Genomic DNA, 16,159 nt, shown 5'->3' with positions numbered 1-16,159 from the left:
CTGAGGGACTCAGAGACAGCGAGAAGGGCAGAGAACTCAATCCCTGAGCTACAGGACACCTGATGATAAAAGCCACTCACCTGGACACAGGACAAGAGATGGAGAGAGGCACGCGCTAACATCCACCGAACGGGGATAGATGGAGACGGGGAGACGGGGAAAAGAGTAGGGGAGGGAAATCGAGGAAGTAAAAAGGTGGACGATTTTATTTAGAAATATTCAAGTCAGTTTGAGGTATCTCTAAAATAAATCCACTAGGAAATCTAGAGAGGAGAGGGAGGAAGAGAGAGAGAGAGAGAGAGAGAGAGAGAGAGAGAGAGAGAGAGAGAGAGAGAGAGGAGAGAGAGGGAAAGGGAGGGGCAGCAAGAGAGTGAGCGTGTAAGCAAACAACACCGAGATGTTCATGATCATTCAGAAAGACTCTTCCGTCGGAGAAAGCGTTACAGAAGGGATGAGCACGCCGCATGAGAAAACTGCAAAACAGGTGTGTGTGTGTGTGTGGTTTGTGTGTGTTTGTTTTCATGTGAATGCTTCATTTACAGTTAATTACACAATGTATTTAGAATGTGGCTGATATATTAATTATACTGTGTCATTTCTCTACCTCTAATAAACAAACTTTGATGTTTTAGCGTCTTTTTGTTTTTCAGATTATATTATGTGGCTATATGTCTGTCTGTCTGTCTGTCTATGATTGAGGGGCTCACTGCTGTGTATTAGGGGGAGTTGAGGGGTAGAAGATGAGAGGATTGATATAGAATGAGGTGGGGGTAGGGATTTTCTTGCAGGTATGGTATATGAAACCAGTGAATCTTAAGGGTTTTGGCAGAGGTTATGGGATGAGATACATTTTTTGAGAATTTTACCTGTGAATTTAACCTCAAACACTAATTTATTCATTAATCAATTACTGTTAATTATTCAGTGTGAAATAATAACATCTTATTAGTTTAATAGTTTTTATGAAACTTTAGTATGGAAATTGACTCAGTCCCTGACTATCAGTATTAATGTTGTTATAATGGATCTCTCACCTGTACTTTCCCCATGCAGGTAAAAGCAGCGATCAGTAAGAAGGTTCAGAGGCAGCAGAAGAAGCAGAGGAGGTGGTCCAGTGAGCAGAGTGGAGTCTCAGAGGTCTCAGCGGCTGGAGTCAAGCCCCCCCATGGTAGGAGGTACACTCCCTTCCCCGTGACAGCGAGAGACAGAGAGAGGGGTACAGGGGATGAAGAGGAGGAAGAGGAGGACCTGGATGTGGAGGAAAAGGTGGCAGAAATGATGAAGACGGGTAGTCAGAAGCAGGAAGAGAAGGAGCCCATAGACCTGCTGCCTATAATGGACCCAGCGTTCGGACCGGTAAGAACCAGGATGACCTGGCATAGACCTGCTTTAGCCGTGAGTGTGAGTGTGTGTGTCCATCCATGCCCATCCATCAAGGCATGATTGAAATCTACCCAGGTCCCAATTGAAATTCTAAGCCCCCCTGCTCCAAATATAAACGCTGACTCTGTCCCAATACTCTACGGTAGCTGCTTATGCTATATCCTATGGCCCATGGTATATTCTGACCTAAGCCACACTGACTGGACAGGTTATAGTGTGCATTTTGTTTAGCGCTCATGCTAATAGTCAGACTGGACCTTGATATAATGTTAGCCTTAATGCTAACAGAGTTGTGTTGTTTATCTATGTGTTCAGGGTTCATGTGGTAGAAGCATGAGGATGTAAGCTCCTTTGTTGGCATCCTCTACATTATGAAAGTGTAATCCATAACAAATATCATGTTACGCCCCAGGACTTATTAACACCAAACAGTTCTCATCCCCACCCATTGTATCAGCGGCTATCACCACCCTCCCACACGATAAAAGCATGACACGACACACTATACAACTCAACATCACAACATCTGCCCATGGCTTCAGAGTCTTGGAGGCCACGGTTTGCCCTCAGGAGGCCGGTTCTTCCTCCCTGCCTGCCCTGCCTGCCTGCCTGCCCTGCCTGCCTGCCCTGCCTGCCACATCCTGGCCTGCTCTCCCCCTTGCCCGTACTCAGCTCTGGTTCTGAGTTACTGCAGACTTCCTGTAGTCTGAAACATCAAAGACAATGACTCACAACTAATAATAAAGACTCATACACCTGGATAGGTCAACTCATTGATTTTGTTGGAGAAAATAGATTGATTCTGTTGGAAAGATAAAGAGAGCTAGGAATGATAAAGAAAGCTAGGAAATCAATGGAAACGGAAAATGGTAAATATGGTGAGAGTTTGAGAGAGGGAGAGAAGCCGAAGGGTGGAGGAAGGAGAGGAGAGAAGAGAAGCTCATGTGGTGCTCTAACGGACAGATGTTATAAATGTCCAGTATGCCGGTGATATGCGTGTGAGAGCCGTGTAGTAAGTGTGTGGTGTGTAGTGACCCCCCTGCCCCTCATATAATCAATTTGTCAACCATTTACGGACAACATACTAAGAATTGAGAACATGTGAGAACAGATTGGTGCTTGCATAAACATCCACACCTACACAAACAAAACAAGCTCACATACAAACACACAAACAGTCTATATTTTCCCCTCAAAAACATACATAGTAATACAGTAATATCCATACTCATCCTCTCAAGCTTTCCCTCTTTTTTATCGTTCTACCAGTGGAGGCTGGTAAGAGGTGCTGTAGGAGGATGGGCTCATTGTAAAGGCTGGAATAGAATCAATGGAAAGGAGTCAAACGTGGTTTCCATATGTTTGAGGTGTTTGAAACCGTTCCATTTATTCCATTACAGCCATTACAATGAGCCTGTCCTCCTATAGCTCCTCCCACCAGCATCCACTGCTTTTTACTGTACCTTTTATTTTGTATCTTTCTCAGTCTTTCACTCCCTCTCCTTCCTCCCTCTCAATCTTTCACTCCCTCTCCTTCCTCCCTCTGTCTTTCACTCCCTCTCCTTCCTCCCTCTGTCTTTCACTCCTTCTCCTTCCTCCCTCTGTCTTTCACTCCCTCTCCTTCCTCCCTCTCAGTCTTTCACTCCCTCTCCTTCCTCCCTCTCAGTCTTTCACTCCCTCTTCTTCCTCCCTCTCAGTCTTTCACTCCCTCTCCTTCCTCCCTCTGTCTTTCACTCCCTCTCCTTCCTCCCTCTCAGTCTTTCACTCCCTCTTCTTCCTCCCTCTCAGTCTTTCACTCCCTCTCCTTCCTCTTCTTCTTCTTCTCTTTCTCTGTTTCTGATAGACAGGTTGAGTTACTGGATACTGGTGTCAGTATCTAAGACCTGATCAGAACACAATAGCTCAACATAATTACCGGCTCCTACACGCATATCGCCATAGTGACCAGAGTCTTACTTCCAGTCAAGGGTTAGAGTAATGTTGCATGACGCATGTCTACCTGAGTCTGTCACAATATGTGTGTGTGTGTGTGTGTGTGTGTGTGTTTGTGTGTGATACCTAACAGAGATCAGATCCTGTTGAGAACACACAGAACCAGAAACCCAACAGTCACATGATTAATTGACACTATCAATACTTAAATAACAATTATATAGATAATCAGTCTTAATCGCATTGGTTGCATCAGTGACTAGTCCTCAAATCCAATTTGATTTGTCACATGCTTGGTAAACAACAGGTGTAGACTAACAGTGAAATGCTTACTTACGGGTCCTTTTCCAACAATGCAGAGTTAAAGATAAAATAATATAATGAAAATAGAAATAGTGACACGAGGAATAAATGAATACTATATATAATAATATTCCTGAGTTTAGCCCTGGGTCTAGACCTGATTAATCCTCAGTACTAGAACCATCCTCTTAGGCAGTAACTCTATCATGGCTAGGAGACAAATGTAGTTACTGGTCCTAATGCAACCACTGGTCTGTGTCCAAGGAGAGAGCCTCATCACTTGAACTGGGACCAAATGTTGTTTACCAACTAGGCCGGCTAAGAGTTTTAATGAAGCACCATATTGGCATAATCTGTGGTGTGGTGTGGTGTGGTGTGGTGTGGTGTGTCGTGTATGTGTGTGTGGTATATAAATAGCATTCTTAGCAGGATATATTCCATGAACACTTAAAGATGAGGGGATTACCAGTTTTAATTTGGCTTTAAATTCTGCCAAATATTTACGGGATAAGTACTGTACTATATTTTGGACAGAAGCTGCCCTCTACTGGTAATACATTGACACTGCAGCATAGAAATGACCTCAATATGCCCCTGACTAGGCACCCTGTCACTGCTCACATAGAAATACATTTGATTGGTAAATTGAATTGTAAATAGAGTTAGTGTGTCAGCGCAAAAAGCTAAACAAAAAACAATACTTTGATACTAGGCCTGTACTTGCTATAGTTAGATACTAGTACTTACTGAGGATTTATCCAAAATGTTCATTTGGCCCCAAAGCCCAAATCTGTCCACAAAAGTATACAGTGAGGGAAAAAAGTATTTGATCCCCCGCTGATTTTGTACGTTTGCCCACTGACAAAGAAATTATCAGTGTATCGTTTTAATGGTAGGTTTATTTGAACAGTGAGAGACAGAATAACAACAACAAAATCCAGAAAAACACATGTCAAAATTTTTATAAATTGATTAGCATTTTAATGAGGGAAATAAGTATTTGACCCTCTCTCAATCAGAATGATTTCCGGCTCAAAGGTGTCTTTTATACAGGTAACAAGCTGAGATTAGGAGCACACTCTTAAAGGGAGTGCTCCTAATCTCAGTTTGTTACCTGTATAAAAGACACCTGTCCACAGAAGCAATCAATCAATCAGATTCCAAACTCTCCACCATGGCCAAGACCAAAGAGCTCTCCAAGGATGTCAGGGACAAGATTGTAGACCTACACAAGGCTGGAATGGGCTACAAGACCATCACCAAGCAGCTTGGTGAGAAGGTGACAACAGTTGGTGTGATTATTCGCAAATGGAAGAAACACAAAAGAACTGTCAATCTCCCTCGGCCTGGGGCTCCATGCAAGATCTCACCTCGTGGAGTTGCAATGATCATGAGAACGGTGAGGAATCAGCCCAGAACTACACGGGAGGATCTTGTCAATGATCTCAAGGCAGCTGGGACCATAGTCACCAAGAAAACAATTGGTAACACACTACGCCGTGAAGGACTGAAATCCTGCAGCGCCCGCAAGGTCCCCCTGCTCAAGAAAGCACATATACAGGCCCATCTGAAGTTTGCCAATGAACATCTGAATGATTCAGAGGAGAACTGGGTGAAAGTGTTGTGGTCAGATGAGACCAAAATCGAGCTCTTTGGCATCAACTCAACTCGCCGTGTTTGGAGGAGGAGGAATGCTGCCTATGACCCCAAGAACACCATCCCCACCGTCAAACATGGAGGTGGAAACATTATGCTTTCGGGGTGTTTTTCTGCTAAGGGGACAGGACAACTTCACACATCAAAGGGACGATGGACGGGCCATGTACCGTCAAATCCTGGGTGAGAACCTCCTTCCCTCAGCCAGGGCATTGAAAATGGGTCGTGGATGAATATTCCAGCATGACAATGACCCAAAACACACGGCCAAGGCAACAAAGGAGTGGCTCAAGAAGAAGCACATTAAGGTCCTGGAGTGGCCTAGCCAGTCTCCAGACGTTAATTCCATAGAAAATCTGTGGAGGGAGCTGAAGGTTCGAGTTGCTAAACGTCAGCCTCGAAACCTTAATGACTTGGAGAAGATCTGCAAAGAGGAGTGGGACAAAATCCCTCCTGAGATGTGGCAAACCTGGTGGCCAACTACAAGAAACATCTGACCTCTGTGATTGCCAACAAGGGTTTTGCCACCAAGTACTAAGTCATGTTTTGCAGAGGGGTCAAATACTTATTTCCCTCATTAAAATGCAAATCAATTTGTAAAAAATTTTATATGCGTTTTTCTGGATTTTGTTGTTGTTATTCTGTCTCTCACTGTTCAAATAAACCTACCATTAAAATTATAGACTGATCATTTCTTTGTCAGTGGGCAAACGTACAAAATCAGCAGGGGATCAAATACTTTTTTCCCTCACTGTAGAGGAACAGTGGTCAATTGATCTTGTAACGGACATCTGTCACCCAGTCAATCTTAGCACTCGTACTTCTTATCTACTACTATCACCATACTTCCAGGTTTGTGTGGCCGTGAGCGAGAGAGAGAGAGAGAGAGAGAGAGAGACATTACCAATCTACAGTACTGTATAATCAAATATTGAATAAATATTTGGCAGAATTTGAAGCCAAGTTACATCGGATAATCCTCATCTTCGAGTGTTCATGGAATGTCACATAATTTATATCCCACTGTTGTAACACACACACACACACACACACACACACACGCACAAGTGTGCACACACACACATTACCCAATAGCCTGGAAGTTGCCAAAGTACTTAGTTCACAGCTGTGCATCATACCAAGTCCCAGCTGGAGGACCAGGCCTATCCCAGAGTTCACCCCTCTGTTGACCTCTGCCCTGACCTCTGAGGGTATGGAACTCTCTGGACGGTAGTTGGGTCCCGCTAGGCACCAATGGGCATAGATCTGGCATCAGCTTAACTTCTGCCAGTCCTAAGCTAAACCATATGGGGGTGAAACACAAATCTGACCTTACACCAGCGTCTATGGACCCTTGCCTTAGCCTTATACCCCAAACTAACGTTCATCAGAAGGACAATGGCATAGAATGGTATGCATTAGTTTTCAGATCTACAAAGTCAAGCTACAGTATGTTAACATCTGCCCTTGTTGACAATACAGAAATCCTATAGGTATCTCTCTCTCTCTCTCTCTCTCTCTCTCTCTCTCTCTCTCTCTCTCTCTCTCTCTCTCTCTCTCTCTCTCTCTCTCTCTCTCTCTTTCTCTCTCTCTCTCACTCAGCCTGTCCTTATACAACATGTAATTCCCATCACTAGTCATAGTATTTATTTATTCATGTGAGTCAGTGTTGTGGCACAGAAACACAGTTTTGTCCTGGAGTGTCTGATATTATGGCTTGTGTCTCTGGATTAGAACCTCTGTAATGTTGTTATCATGCACCAATCAGAGAGAATACTACATTTGACATCCAATGATAGCCTGAAGCCTTTATCAATGCTAAAACAGACCAATCAGAGCAGTCTACTGTGATGTGTGTATTTAGAATTGGATACGGTTAACACACACATACACACATGCAGTTAAACACACACACACACGCTCATCCAATGGTAGCCCAAGACCGCGGCTTCCAGGCTGTTTGAGCATCTGTTTCACTCTTGGCTCTTTTCTTCCTCGTTCATTTTCTCTTTCTTTCGCTGTCTCTCTGTTTTGTTCTCTTATAGCTTTCCCATTGCTTTTCATCCCTTGACCAGTTTCATTTTCTCTTTCCTTGTCACTCTGAAATGTCCATCATCTCTCTCTCCACCCTGGACTCAATTTATTCTTTCCCTCAATCTCCTTACTCTATCCGTTTCTCTTCTTACCCCTCCATCTCTCCCTTTAATCTGAAATGCAGGGATTAAATCCCTTGCGTTTTGCCTCCTCTAATTCTCTCTATCTATCTCGCCCTCTCTCGCTCCGTCTGCCTCTCAACACCCTACGTATATGTAGTCATTTGAATGGTGTAACAAGCCTTGCTCCAGGGAGAGAGAGAGGGGTAGAGAGATAAGGGGAGAGAGAGAGTGGGAGAGAGAGAGGGGTAGAGAGATAAGGGGAGAGAGAGAGTGGGAGAGAGAGAGGGGTAGAGAGATAAGGGGAGAGAGAGAGTGGGAGAGAGAGCGGGGTAGAGAGATAAGGGGAGAGAGAGAGGGGTAGAGAGATAAGGGGAGAGAGAGAGTGGGAGAGAGAGAGGGGTAGAGAGATAAGGGGAGAGAGAGAGGGGGAGAGAGAGAGGGGGAGAGAGATAAGGGATTAAAAGAAGGGGTACAATTGAGGGTTGGTGAGTGAGTAGGAGAGAGAGAGACAGAGTAATGCACGCATGGACAAAATGTCATGCAGCTCTTTTCTGTTCAGACATAGAAGTGGGCTAGGTTCATGTTTGTTTTAGGCAACCGTAGTAAAAAAAAACATCACTCTTCAGACCACGATGTGAATGGGTGATAGGATGTCCTGGACCCCTCCTCCGAACTCCAACGTTGGGTGGGACCTTTAAAACTCCACAGACAGGGGTGGAGGGAGAGAGAAGGACAGAAAATAGAGTAACAAGAAAAAGAGAAGCGAGAGGGAGGGAAGAGAGAGGGAGGGAAGAGTGTTACTTCACACTGAGGATAGGGGATGGGAAATTGTACCAAGCCATCCATGAAAAACAAAATGAAGAAGGTAAGAGCAGTTCAATTTGCTTTGTTTTTTCAAAGATATGGGAGGAGAGAAGCCTTTGCTCGCTTGCTTGCTATTGCCTTGTGTTTATGTATGGAGTATCATGAAGATATTGACAAAATGTAGTTGTTCTGTATTTGTTCTCAATTTACAAAAGGACCTGTGTATTTATAAGCAACTTTGCTATTGATCTAAATGATTGTCACAACATTGATCTGAAACAATATAAAGTCATTCTTCTGAATATCTCAAGTAGAGACAATCTGTGACGTCTCTTCTTCGCCTATCTGCCTAATGTTTCTGCATCTGCAGTATTGTACAATGGAGACCTTTCTTTGATTATCTCAGATAAGAAGGAGCAGTGTTATTTCCCAGAGTTCTTTATCCCTGTGTTTCCTGAAAGGGCAGGCCCCGAAACGAGATCAATGGTATCTGGTTTTATCAACTCAATACTCAAGTTACGTGTAGAGTAATTATTGACCAGACGTACTCTGTAAGTGTGTTATGTAACATTGTGCTAAGTCCCTGCGGTGAGCTGAGTGTTCTTTGGTCTGAACACTTAGCAGAATGAACACCCCAATCCAACACTGAACGAAGACTGAGCATCGAAAAACAGAGTGAGAGAAAGAGAAAGAGGAACAGGGACAGAGAGGGGGGGGGGGGGCATGGCTTTTTGTAACCAATACATATACCGCCATGTAAACAGACAGAGAGTTCTACTTATTAGGCTAATGGGCCACTGGCTGATAGGGTTTTGCTATGTAGCTAAATGACTAAAAATAAATAAAATAAATAGACAGGCAGAGTTAAACTTCTTAAAAGAGAAGAGATTGCCAATCCTGTCCTGTACTGTGTGCTGATGCAACATCTGATCTCCCTGAGGACTAGTGCTGTGGACAGCTGGCTGTCAGACCCCAGCAGACAGAGAGGGAAACAGAGTGTGAAACTAACGACTGTTGGGTTCACTAGTTCTGTATAATTCGGGTTCTAAGGGGGCCGTCGAGCCCCACGGGGGAAAGGGGGGGGCAGGGGGCCAGGAGGGGCCACGGTCGGAGGGCGAGGAGGAATCGGGCGAGGACAAGGAGTTTAAGGCGCCGCTGTCTGCATTGGTCCAGAACTGCACCGTGTTACACAGCATCGTGGGCCCCGCCTGCATCTTCCTCAAACAGGGCTTTGCAAGCAGCCAGATCGTACGTACACACACTAGTGAACACACACACACACACTCATCACACTTACAATTACATACTAAATCATTCATGCACACAACGACACTAACACACACACACCCCCCCACACACACACACATCATCATCTTCATGTCACTTCATTTTCACCACATAACATTCTCTCCACAATTAAGGTGTCATTTCACTTTCATATTCATCATGGGACAACCAATCAAACTTGATATATAAATGATATACTGTAAAGTAGTCTGAGAGGAGCCGAACCAAACTTTGATGTGGTGGTGCACTGTGTACACTGAGTGTACAAAACATTAGGAACATCTTCCTAATATTGAGTTGTATCCCCTCTTGCCCTCAGAACAGCCTCAATTCGTCGGGGCATGGACTCTATAAGGTGTCGAAAGCGTTCCACAGGGATGCTGGCCCATGTTGACTCCAATGCTTCCCACAGTTGTGTCAAGTTGGCTGGATGTCCTTTGGATAGTGGACCATTCTTGATACACACAGGAAACTGTTGAGCGTGAAAAACACACTCAAACCAGTGCGCCTGGCACCTACTACCATACCCTGTTCAAAGGCACTTAAATATGTTGTCTTGCCCATTCACCTTCAGAATGACACACATACACAATCCATGTCTCAATTGTCTTAAGGCTTAAACATCCTTCTTTAATCTATCTCCTCCCCTTCATCTACACTGATTGAAGTGGATTTAACAAGTGACATCAACAAGGGATCATAGCTTTCACCTTGATTCACCTGGTCAGTCTATGTCATGGAAAGGGCAGGTGTTCATAATGTTTTGTACACTCAGTGTAGCTCATATACAGGGAGATTCCAAGAAGAACATCTATAGTAAAGACTAAAAGGAAAAACAGATCTACAGGGATTTTCTCTTCCCATATTTCTCTGCCATCAAAGCACTCAACCTTACAATCTGCCACACCGAAACAGGCACTACCTACCACACCGAAACAGGCACGACCTACCACACCAAAACAGGCACGACCTACCACACCAAAACAGGCACGACCTACCACACCAAAACAGGCACGACCTACCACACCAAAACAGGCACGACCTACCACACCGAAACAGGCACGACCTACCACACCAAAACAGGCACGACCTACCACACCGAAACAGGCACGACCTACCACACCAAAACAGGCACGACCTACCACACCGAAACAGGCACGACCTACCACACCGAAACAGGCACAACCTACCACACCAAAACAGGCACGACCTACCACACCAAAACAGGCACGACCTACCACACCGAAACAGGCACGACCTACCACACCAAAACAGGCACGACCTACCACACCGAAACAGGCACGACCTACCACACCGAAACAGGCACGACCTACCACACCAAAACAGGCACGACCTACCACACCGAAACAGGCACGACCTACCACACCGAAACAGGCACGACCTACAGTGTGTGTGTGCAAACAATGCACATTATGTGTACAAGGGTCTCACTCACACTAAACATCCCTAATCTCCTAATATCCAGCCATTGCCAGGGGCAACCCCCCCTACGGTAATTTACATTTTGTAAAAGTGTTTTACCGGTTCCATAATAGAAAAATGGCTCATACAATGTAATCTGTATAGATTTAGATTCAGAGATATTCCATCCTTTAGACTTAATGTACTAGATAGATATACTATTTAGTCTAACTTTGCAGAGCATCCTGGTTTACTCTTTCTAATAATGTGTGTCTACTGGCATGCTGCAAATCACATGTACTGCCCTGCCTTTGTATCTGAATCCTTTAAAAAGTGTTATCTTTTATCAAGGAAAACCAAATGGCAGACTCTCTCTCTTTCCATCCCTTCTTTTCTCACACCTCTTTCTTTCTTTGGCTAATTGGTTCCCATGGTCTTTGTGATTGAAGCTCATTGTGCATGCGCATTTCATAACATCAGTGGTTGTACATTGTGTGTTTGTCGATCGTTAGATTTGCATCTGTGTGTTTGACTGCAGTTTTTGTATCAAGATAAAAGCATGCGCGTATGGTGTTTGTCTGATTGTGGGTATGTGTGTAAACAGATTGTGTGTTTGTGATGTACATGTACGTATGTGAGTGAATGAGTGAGTGAGTGAGTGAGTGAGTCACAAGCTGGGCTTGAACTCAGGTCTCAGATGTGGAGAGTTGGGTGTTCTACCCCTTAGCCACAGAGGAGGTATAGTAGGACCCAAACGAAACACCCAAGGCAATACTCCAGGCAAAGTAGATTTAATATGAAAAAAAGGTATTTCTTTGCACTTCAAAAATAATCCAACAAAAGTTCTTCTCAGAAAGAGGTATACTAACAGAGGTACAGTAAACAAAACAGGAGGACAAAACAAAATAACTCCACGAGGGGAGAAAAACCAAATAAAGATAACTTAGAAAAGCTTACTCGGAAAGACTCTGTGGGACACAGCAGGAGACACATAGCCAGGACTCATAAACCAAGTGAGGAACAAGGGGAAAAAACACAGCTAAAATACTCTAGGGGAAACAAGGCACAGGTGACCTGGATAAAGCTAATAAGGACACACGAGGAAGAACTAAGGCAGAGGGGAACACAGATGACCTCTAGAGGCCCGGAGACAAACAGGAGGCAGGAAGCTGACAGAGTGAGTGAGTGAGTGAGTGAGTGAGTGAGTGAGTGAGTGAGTGAGTGAGTGAGTGAGTGAGTGAGTGAGTGAGTGAGTGAGTGAGTGAGTGAGTGAGTGAGTGAGTGAATGAGTGAGTGTGTGTGTGTGTTTCTGGTTTTACTATCCTTGTGGGGACCAGATGTCCTCACAAGGATAGTAAAACAAGGAAAATCCGGACAGGTGTTGAAACTTCACCGGTCCCCACAAGCAAAAAAGCTATTTTAGGCTTAGGGGTTAGAGTTAGGGTTAGGGTTAAAATTAAGATTAGAATTAGGGTTAGGTTTAGGAGTTAGGGTTAGGTTTAGGGTTAGGGGTTTGGGGTTAAGCTTAGGGTTAGGGTTAGGTTAAGGAAAATAGGATTTTGTTTGGTTCCCACAAGGATAGTAAAACAAATGTGTGTGTGTGTGTGTGTGTGTATGTGTGTGTGTTCATGTGCAACTACCAGTCTGCTTATGTGTGTCCCTCTGCTACCTCCAACAGGACAGGGACCTACGACCAGAGGAGATTGAAGGTAGATTATACCCCTCTATCTGACATAGTCGTAATCAGACCATTACATGTTTTACAATATAAATGATCTAATTCTTACCCTGTGTGTGTGTACTTGTATGTCTGTGTTTGTGTGTGTGTACGTACGTGCGTGCCTGTGTGTGTGCAGAGCTTCGCGAGGCGTTTGCGGAGTTTGATAAGAAGAAGAATGGCTACATCAGCTATAAGGACCTGGGAGAGTGCATGAGGACCATGGGCTACATGCCCACAGAGATGGAGCTCATCGAGCTGGGCCAGTCCATCTGTGAGTCTGATGGCATCGTCAACATGAGGCAGGGGAAACACCACAGAATCATAGAATATCTGAAACTCTAGAGTGCTATGGCAGAAACTAGGTTGATTATTACAACGAATTATGAACCAAGGAAGCACAAAGTCAGGAAATATTTAGGCGAAGAAAGGTATTATCCATATCCATATTGTACTATGAGTAATAGTAGTCATGTTTTTATCTGGTCTGTAGGTGGCGGCAAACTAGACTTTGAGGACTTTGTGGAGCTGATGGGCCCAAAGATGCTGGCAGAGACAGCAGACATGATCGGAGTGAAAGAACTGAGAGATGCATTCAAGGAGGTCAGTCTCTCTCTCTCCCTTAGATTGTGTTGGCTCAAAGCTGACAGAGATGGTTGCTGTCTCTCTCATGTGAGTAAATGTCGCTATATCCTCCCTCCCCTCTCTCGCCCTTTATCTCTCTCTCTCTCTCTCTCTTTGTCTTTCTCTATCTCTCTGTCTCGCTCTTTCTCTCTCTCACTCTCTCTTTCTTACTATTTCTTGGACTCTGTCTCTTTCTTTTTCTCTGTCTCTCTTTCTCTGTCTCTGTCTCTCTCTCTCTCTCTCTCTCTCTCTGTGTCTCTTTCTCTGTCTCTCTCTCTCTTTCTCTGTCTCTCTCTCTCTCTTTCTCTGTCTCTGTCTGTCTCTCTCTCTCCGTCTCTTTCTCTGTCTCTTTCCCTCTCTCAGTTTGATGCTAACGGTGATGGTAAGATCAGTATAATGGAGCTGAGGGAGGCCATGAAGAAGCTGATGGGAGAACAGCTGACCAACAGAGAGATTGACGAGATCCTCCGAGATGTGGACCTCAACGGGGACGGACTGGTCGACTTTGAGGGTGTGTGTGTGTGTGTGGGTTGGTTCTTCTATCCTTGTGGGGACCTAAAATCCCCAAATGTCCCCACAAGGATAGTAAAACAAGGAAAGGGCTATTTTAAGCTTAGGGGTTAGGTTTAGAGTTAGGGTTACAATTAGAGTTAGGGTTACAATTAGGGTTATGGTAAGGATAAGGGGTTAGTGGTTAGGTTTAGGGTTAGGGTTAGGGTTAGGGTTAGGAGTTAGGTTTAGGTTTAGGTTTAGGTTTAGGTTTAGGTTTAGGTTTAGGGTTACGGGTTAAGGTTAGGGTTAGGGTTAAGGTTAGGGCAAGGTTAGGGTAAAATCAAATCACATTTTATTTGTCACATGCGCCGAATACAACAGGTGTAGACCTTACAGTGAAATGCTTACTTACAAGCCCTTAACCAACAATGCAGTTAAGAAAAATAAGTGTTAAGTAAAAAATAGATAAGTAAAAATAAAAAATAAGAAAAATAAAAAATAATTAAAGAGCAGCAGTAAAATAACTTAGTGAGTCTATGTGAGGCTATGTACTGGTACAGAGTCAATGTGCGGGGACACAGGTTAGTCGAGGTAATTGAGGTCATATGTTCTTGTGGGTAGAGGTAAAGTGACTATGCATAGATAATAAACAGAGAGTAGCAGCAGCGTAAAAAGAGGGGTTGGGGGGGGACAATACAAATAGTCCGGGTAGCCATTTGATTATCTGTTCAGGAGTCTTATGGCTTGGGAGTAGAAGCTGTTAAGAAGCCTTTTGGACCTAGACTTGGCGCTCCGGTACCGCTTGCCGTGCGGTAGCAGAGAGAACAGTCTATGACTAGGGTGGCTGGAGTCTTTGGCAATTTTAGGGCCTCCCTCTGACACCGCCTGGTATAGAGGTCCTGGATGGCAGGAAGCTTGGCCCCAGTGATGTACTGGGCCGTACGCACTACCCTCTTTAGTGCCTTGCGGTTGGAGGCCGAGCATTTGCCATATCAGGCGGTGATGCAACCAGTCAGGATGCTCTCGATGGTGCAACTGTAGAACTTTTGAGGATCTGAGGACCCATGCCAAATCTTTTCAGTCTCCTGAGGGGGAATAGGCTTTGTTGTGCCCTCTTCATGACTGTCTTGGTGTATTTGGACCATGATAGTTTGTTGGTGATGTGGACACCAAGGAACTTGAAGCTCTCAATCTGCTTGGTCCTCCTTTTCCTGTAGTCCACAATCATCTCCTTTGTCTTGATCACGTTGAGGGAGAGGTCAGGATTAGGTTTAGAGTTAGGGGTTAGGAAAAATGGAAATTAATTTGAGGTCCCCACGGGGATAGAAGAACCTAATGTGTGTGTGTGTGTGTGTATGTGTGTGTGTGTGTGCGCATGCAAAGTTTCAGTGTTGATTTATGTTTGTCAGAAACCGTGGCTTCAGCTTTTTCGTTGGTTTGTGTATAGGATAATAATTTCTCCTTTTTGTCTTTCTGTCACTATCTCTCCCTCTTTTCACAGAATTTGTTCGAATGATGTCACGCTGAGATAAACAGATGGAGTCATTGTGTAACAACTGGAAAAGGGACCACTACATTTGTAGTGAACATTCTTGCACCGTTCTAATGACTGAGCATCGATTTTATAACGTTATTGTTGTTAAGCAGCACTTATAATGTTAATTTTGTTAAGCAGCACTTACAGTAAATTGAGTGAACACCTAAGGTAGTTCTACAAATCTTATAACTCAAGCTGTGACAAACGTGCATAAAGATGGCAGAATTCAGATATGACGTAATTGTTTTAGCACTATGCACTCGGTAGCGGTGCGTGGGTAAAATCACTGGGGAAGCCAAGCCAGGAAAAAAAAGCCATATTACAACTTATGTGTTGTGATAATTGCGTTGGTTGCTCTATAACCTGTTTGTTATATGCCGTGCCACCTTGATATATAGGCCTAAGGCCGGTGAAGTCCACAAAGTATTTTGCATGTAACAAACAGTTACATGACCTACAGCATGGTTAAGCAAGTTAATGTTTCCAACATTTTCGGACCACTAAACAACTATTGATTTAGAACCACGGTGAGTTACCGCAAGTCGAAAAGAAAACAGGAGCAGCCTCCACTATTCCAGCACCATTTCAACTTCAACATTTAAACAATATGTGGTCCTCTGTAGCTCAATTGGTAGAGCATGGCGCTTGTAACGCCAAGGTAGTGGGTTCGATCACCGGGACCACCCATACATAAAAAAAATGTGTGCGCACATGTCTGTAAGTCGCTTTGGATAAAAGCGTCTGCTAAATGGCATATTATTATTATTATCAAATCACATCCCCAAAGCTTAGTTTAATACAGTGACAACTAAAATATTTCAAAAACTATTTAGTCCAATCAACGTA

At 44.0% G+C, this 16,159-nt stretch overlaps 1 protein-coding gene across 2 annotated transcripts; it reads left to right on the top strand.

The window, feature by feature from the left end:
• The first annotated feature begins 389 nt into the window (after nucleotides 1-389).
• Nucleotides 390-15,761, top strand: LOC121536929 (calcium-binding protein 2-like). 2 transcript variants are annotated; one of them, XM_041844585.1, is made up of 7 exons: nucleotides 390-484; nucleotides 1,054-1,356; nucleotides 12,622-12,652; nucleotides 12,800-12,934; nucleotides 13,154-13,263; nucleotides 13,648-13,795; nucleotides 15,278-15,761. In XM_041844585.1, the coding sequence occupies exons 1-7, from the start codon at nucleotides 398-400 to the stop codon at nucleotides 15,301-15,303; spliced, it is 840 nt and encodes a 279-aa protein (XP_041700519.1). In that variant the 5' UTR covers nucleotides 390-397; the 3' UTR covers nucleotides 15,304-15,761. The 2 variants fall into 2 exon arrangements, with proteins under 2 accessions (XP_041700519.1, XP_041700528.1); XM_041844594.1 differs by lacking the exons at nucleotides 390-484; nucleotides 1,054-1,356 and adding an exon at nucleotides 7,943-8,295.
• Nucleotides 15,762-16,159: the final 398 nt, after the last annotated feature.

Source organism: Coregonus clupeaformis, chromosome 2 (assembly GCF_020615455.1).
Source record: "Coregonus clupeaformis isolate EN_2021a chromosome 2, ASM2061545v1, whole genome shotgun sequence".
NCBI lineage: Eukaryota > Metazoa > Chordata > Actinopteri > Salmoniformes > Salmonidae > Coregonus > Coregonus clupeaformis.
Note: the sequence above shows the minus strand (reverse complement) of the source record. Positions and strands in the feature narration are given on the sequence as shown.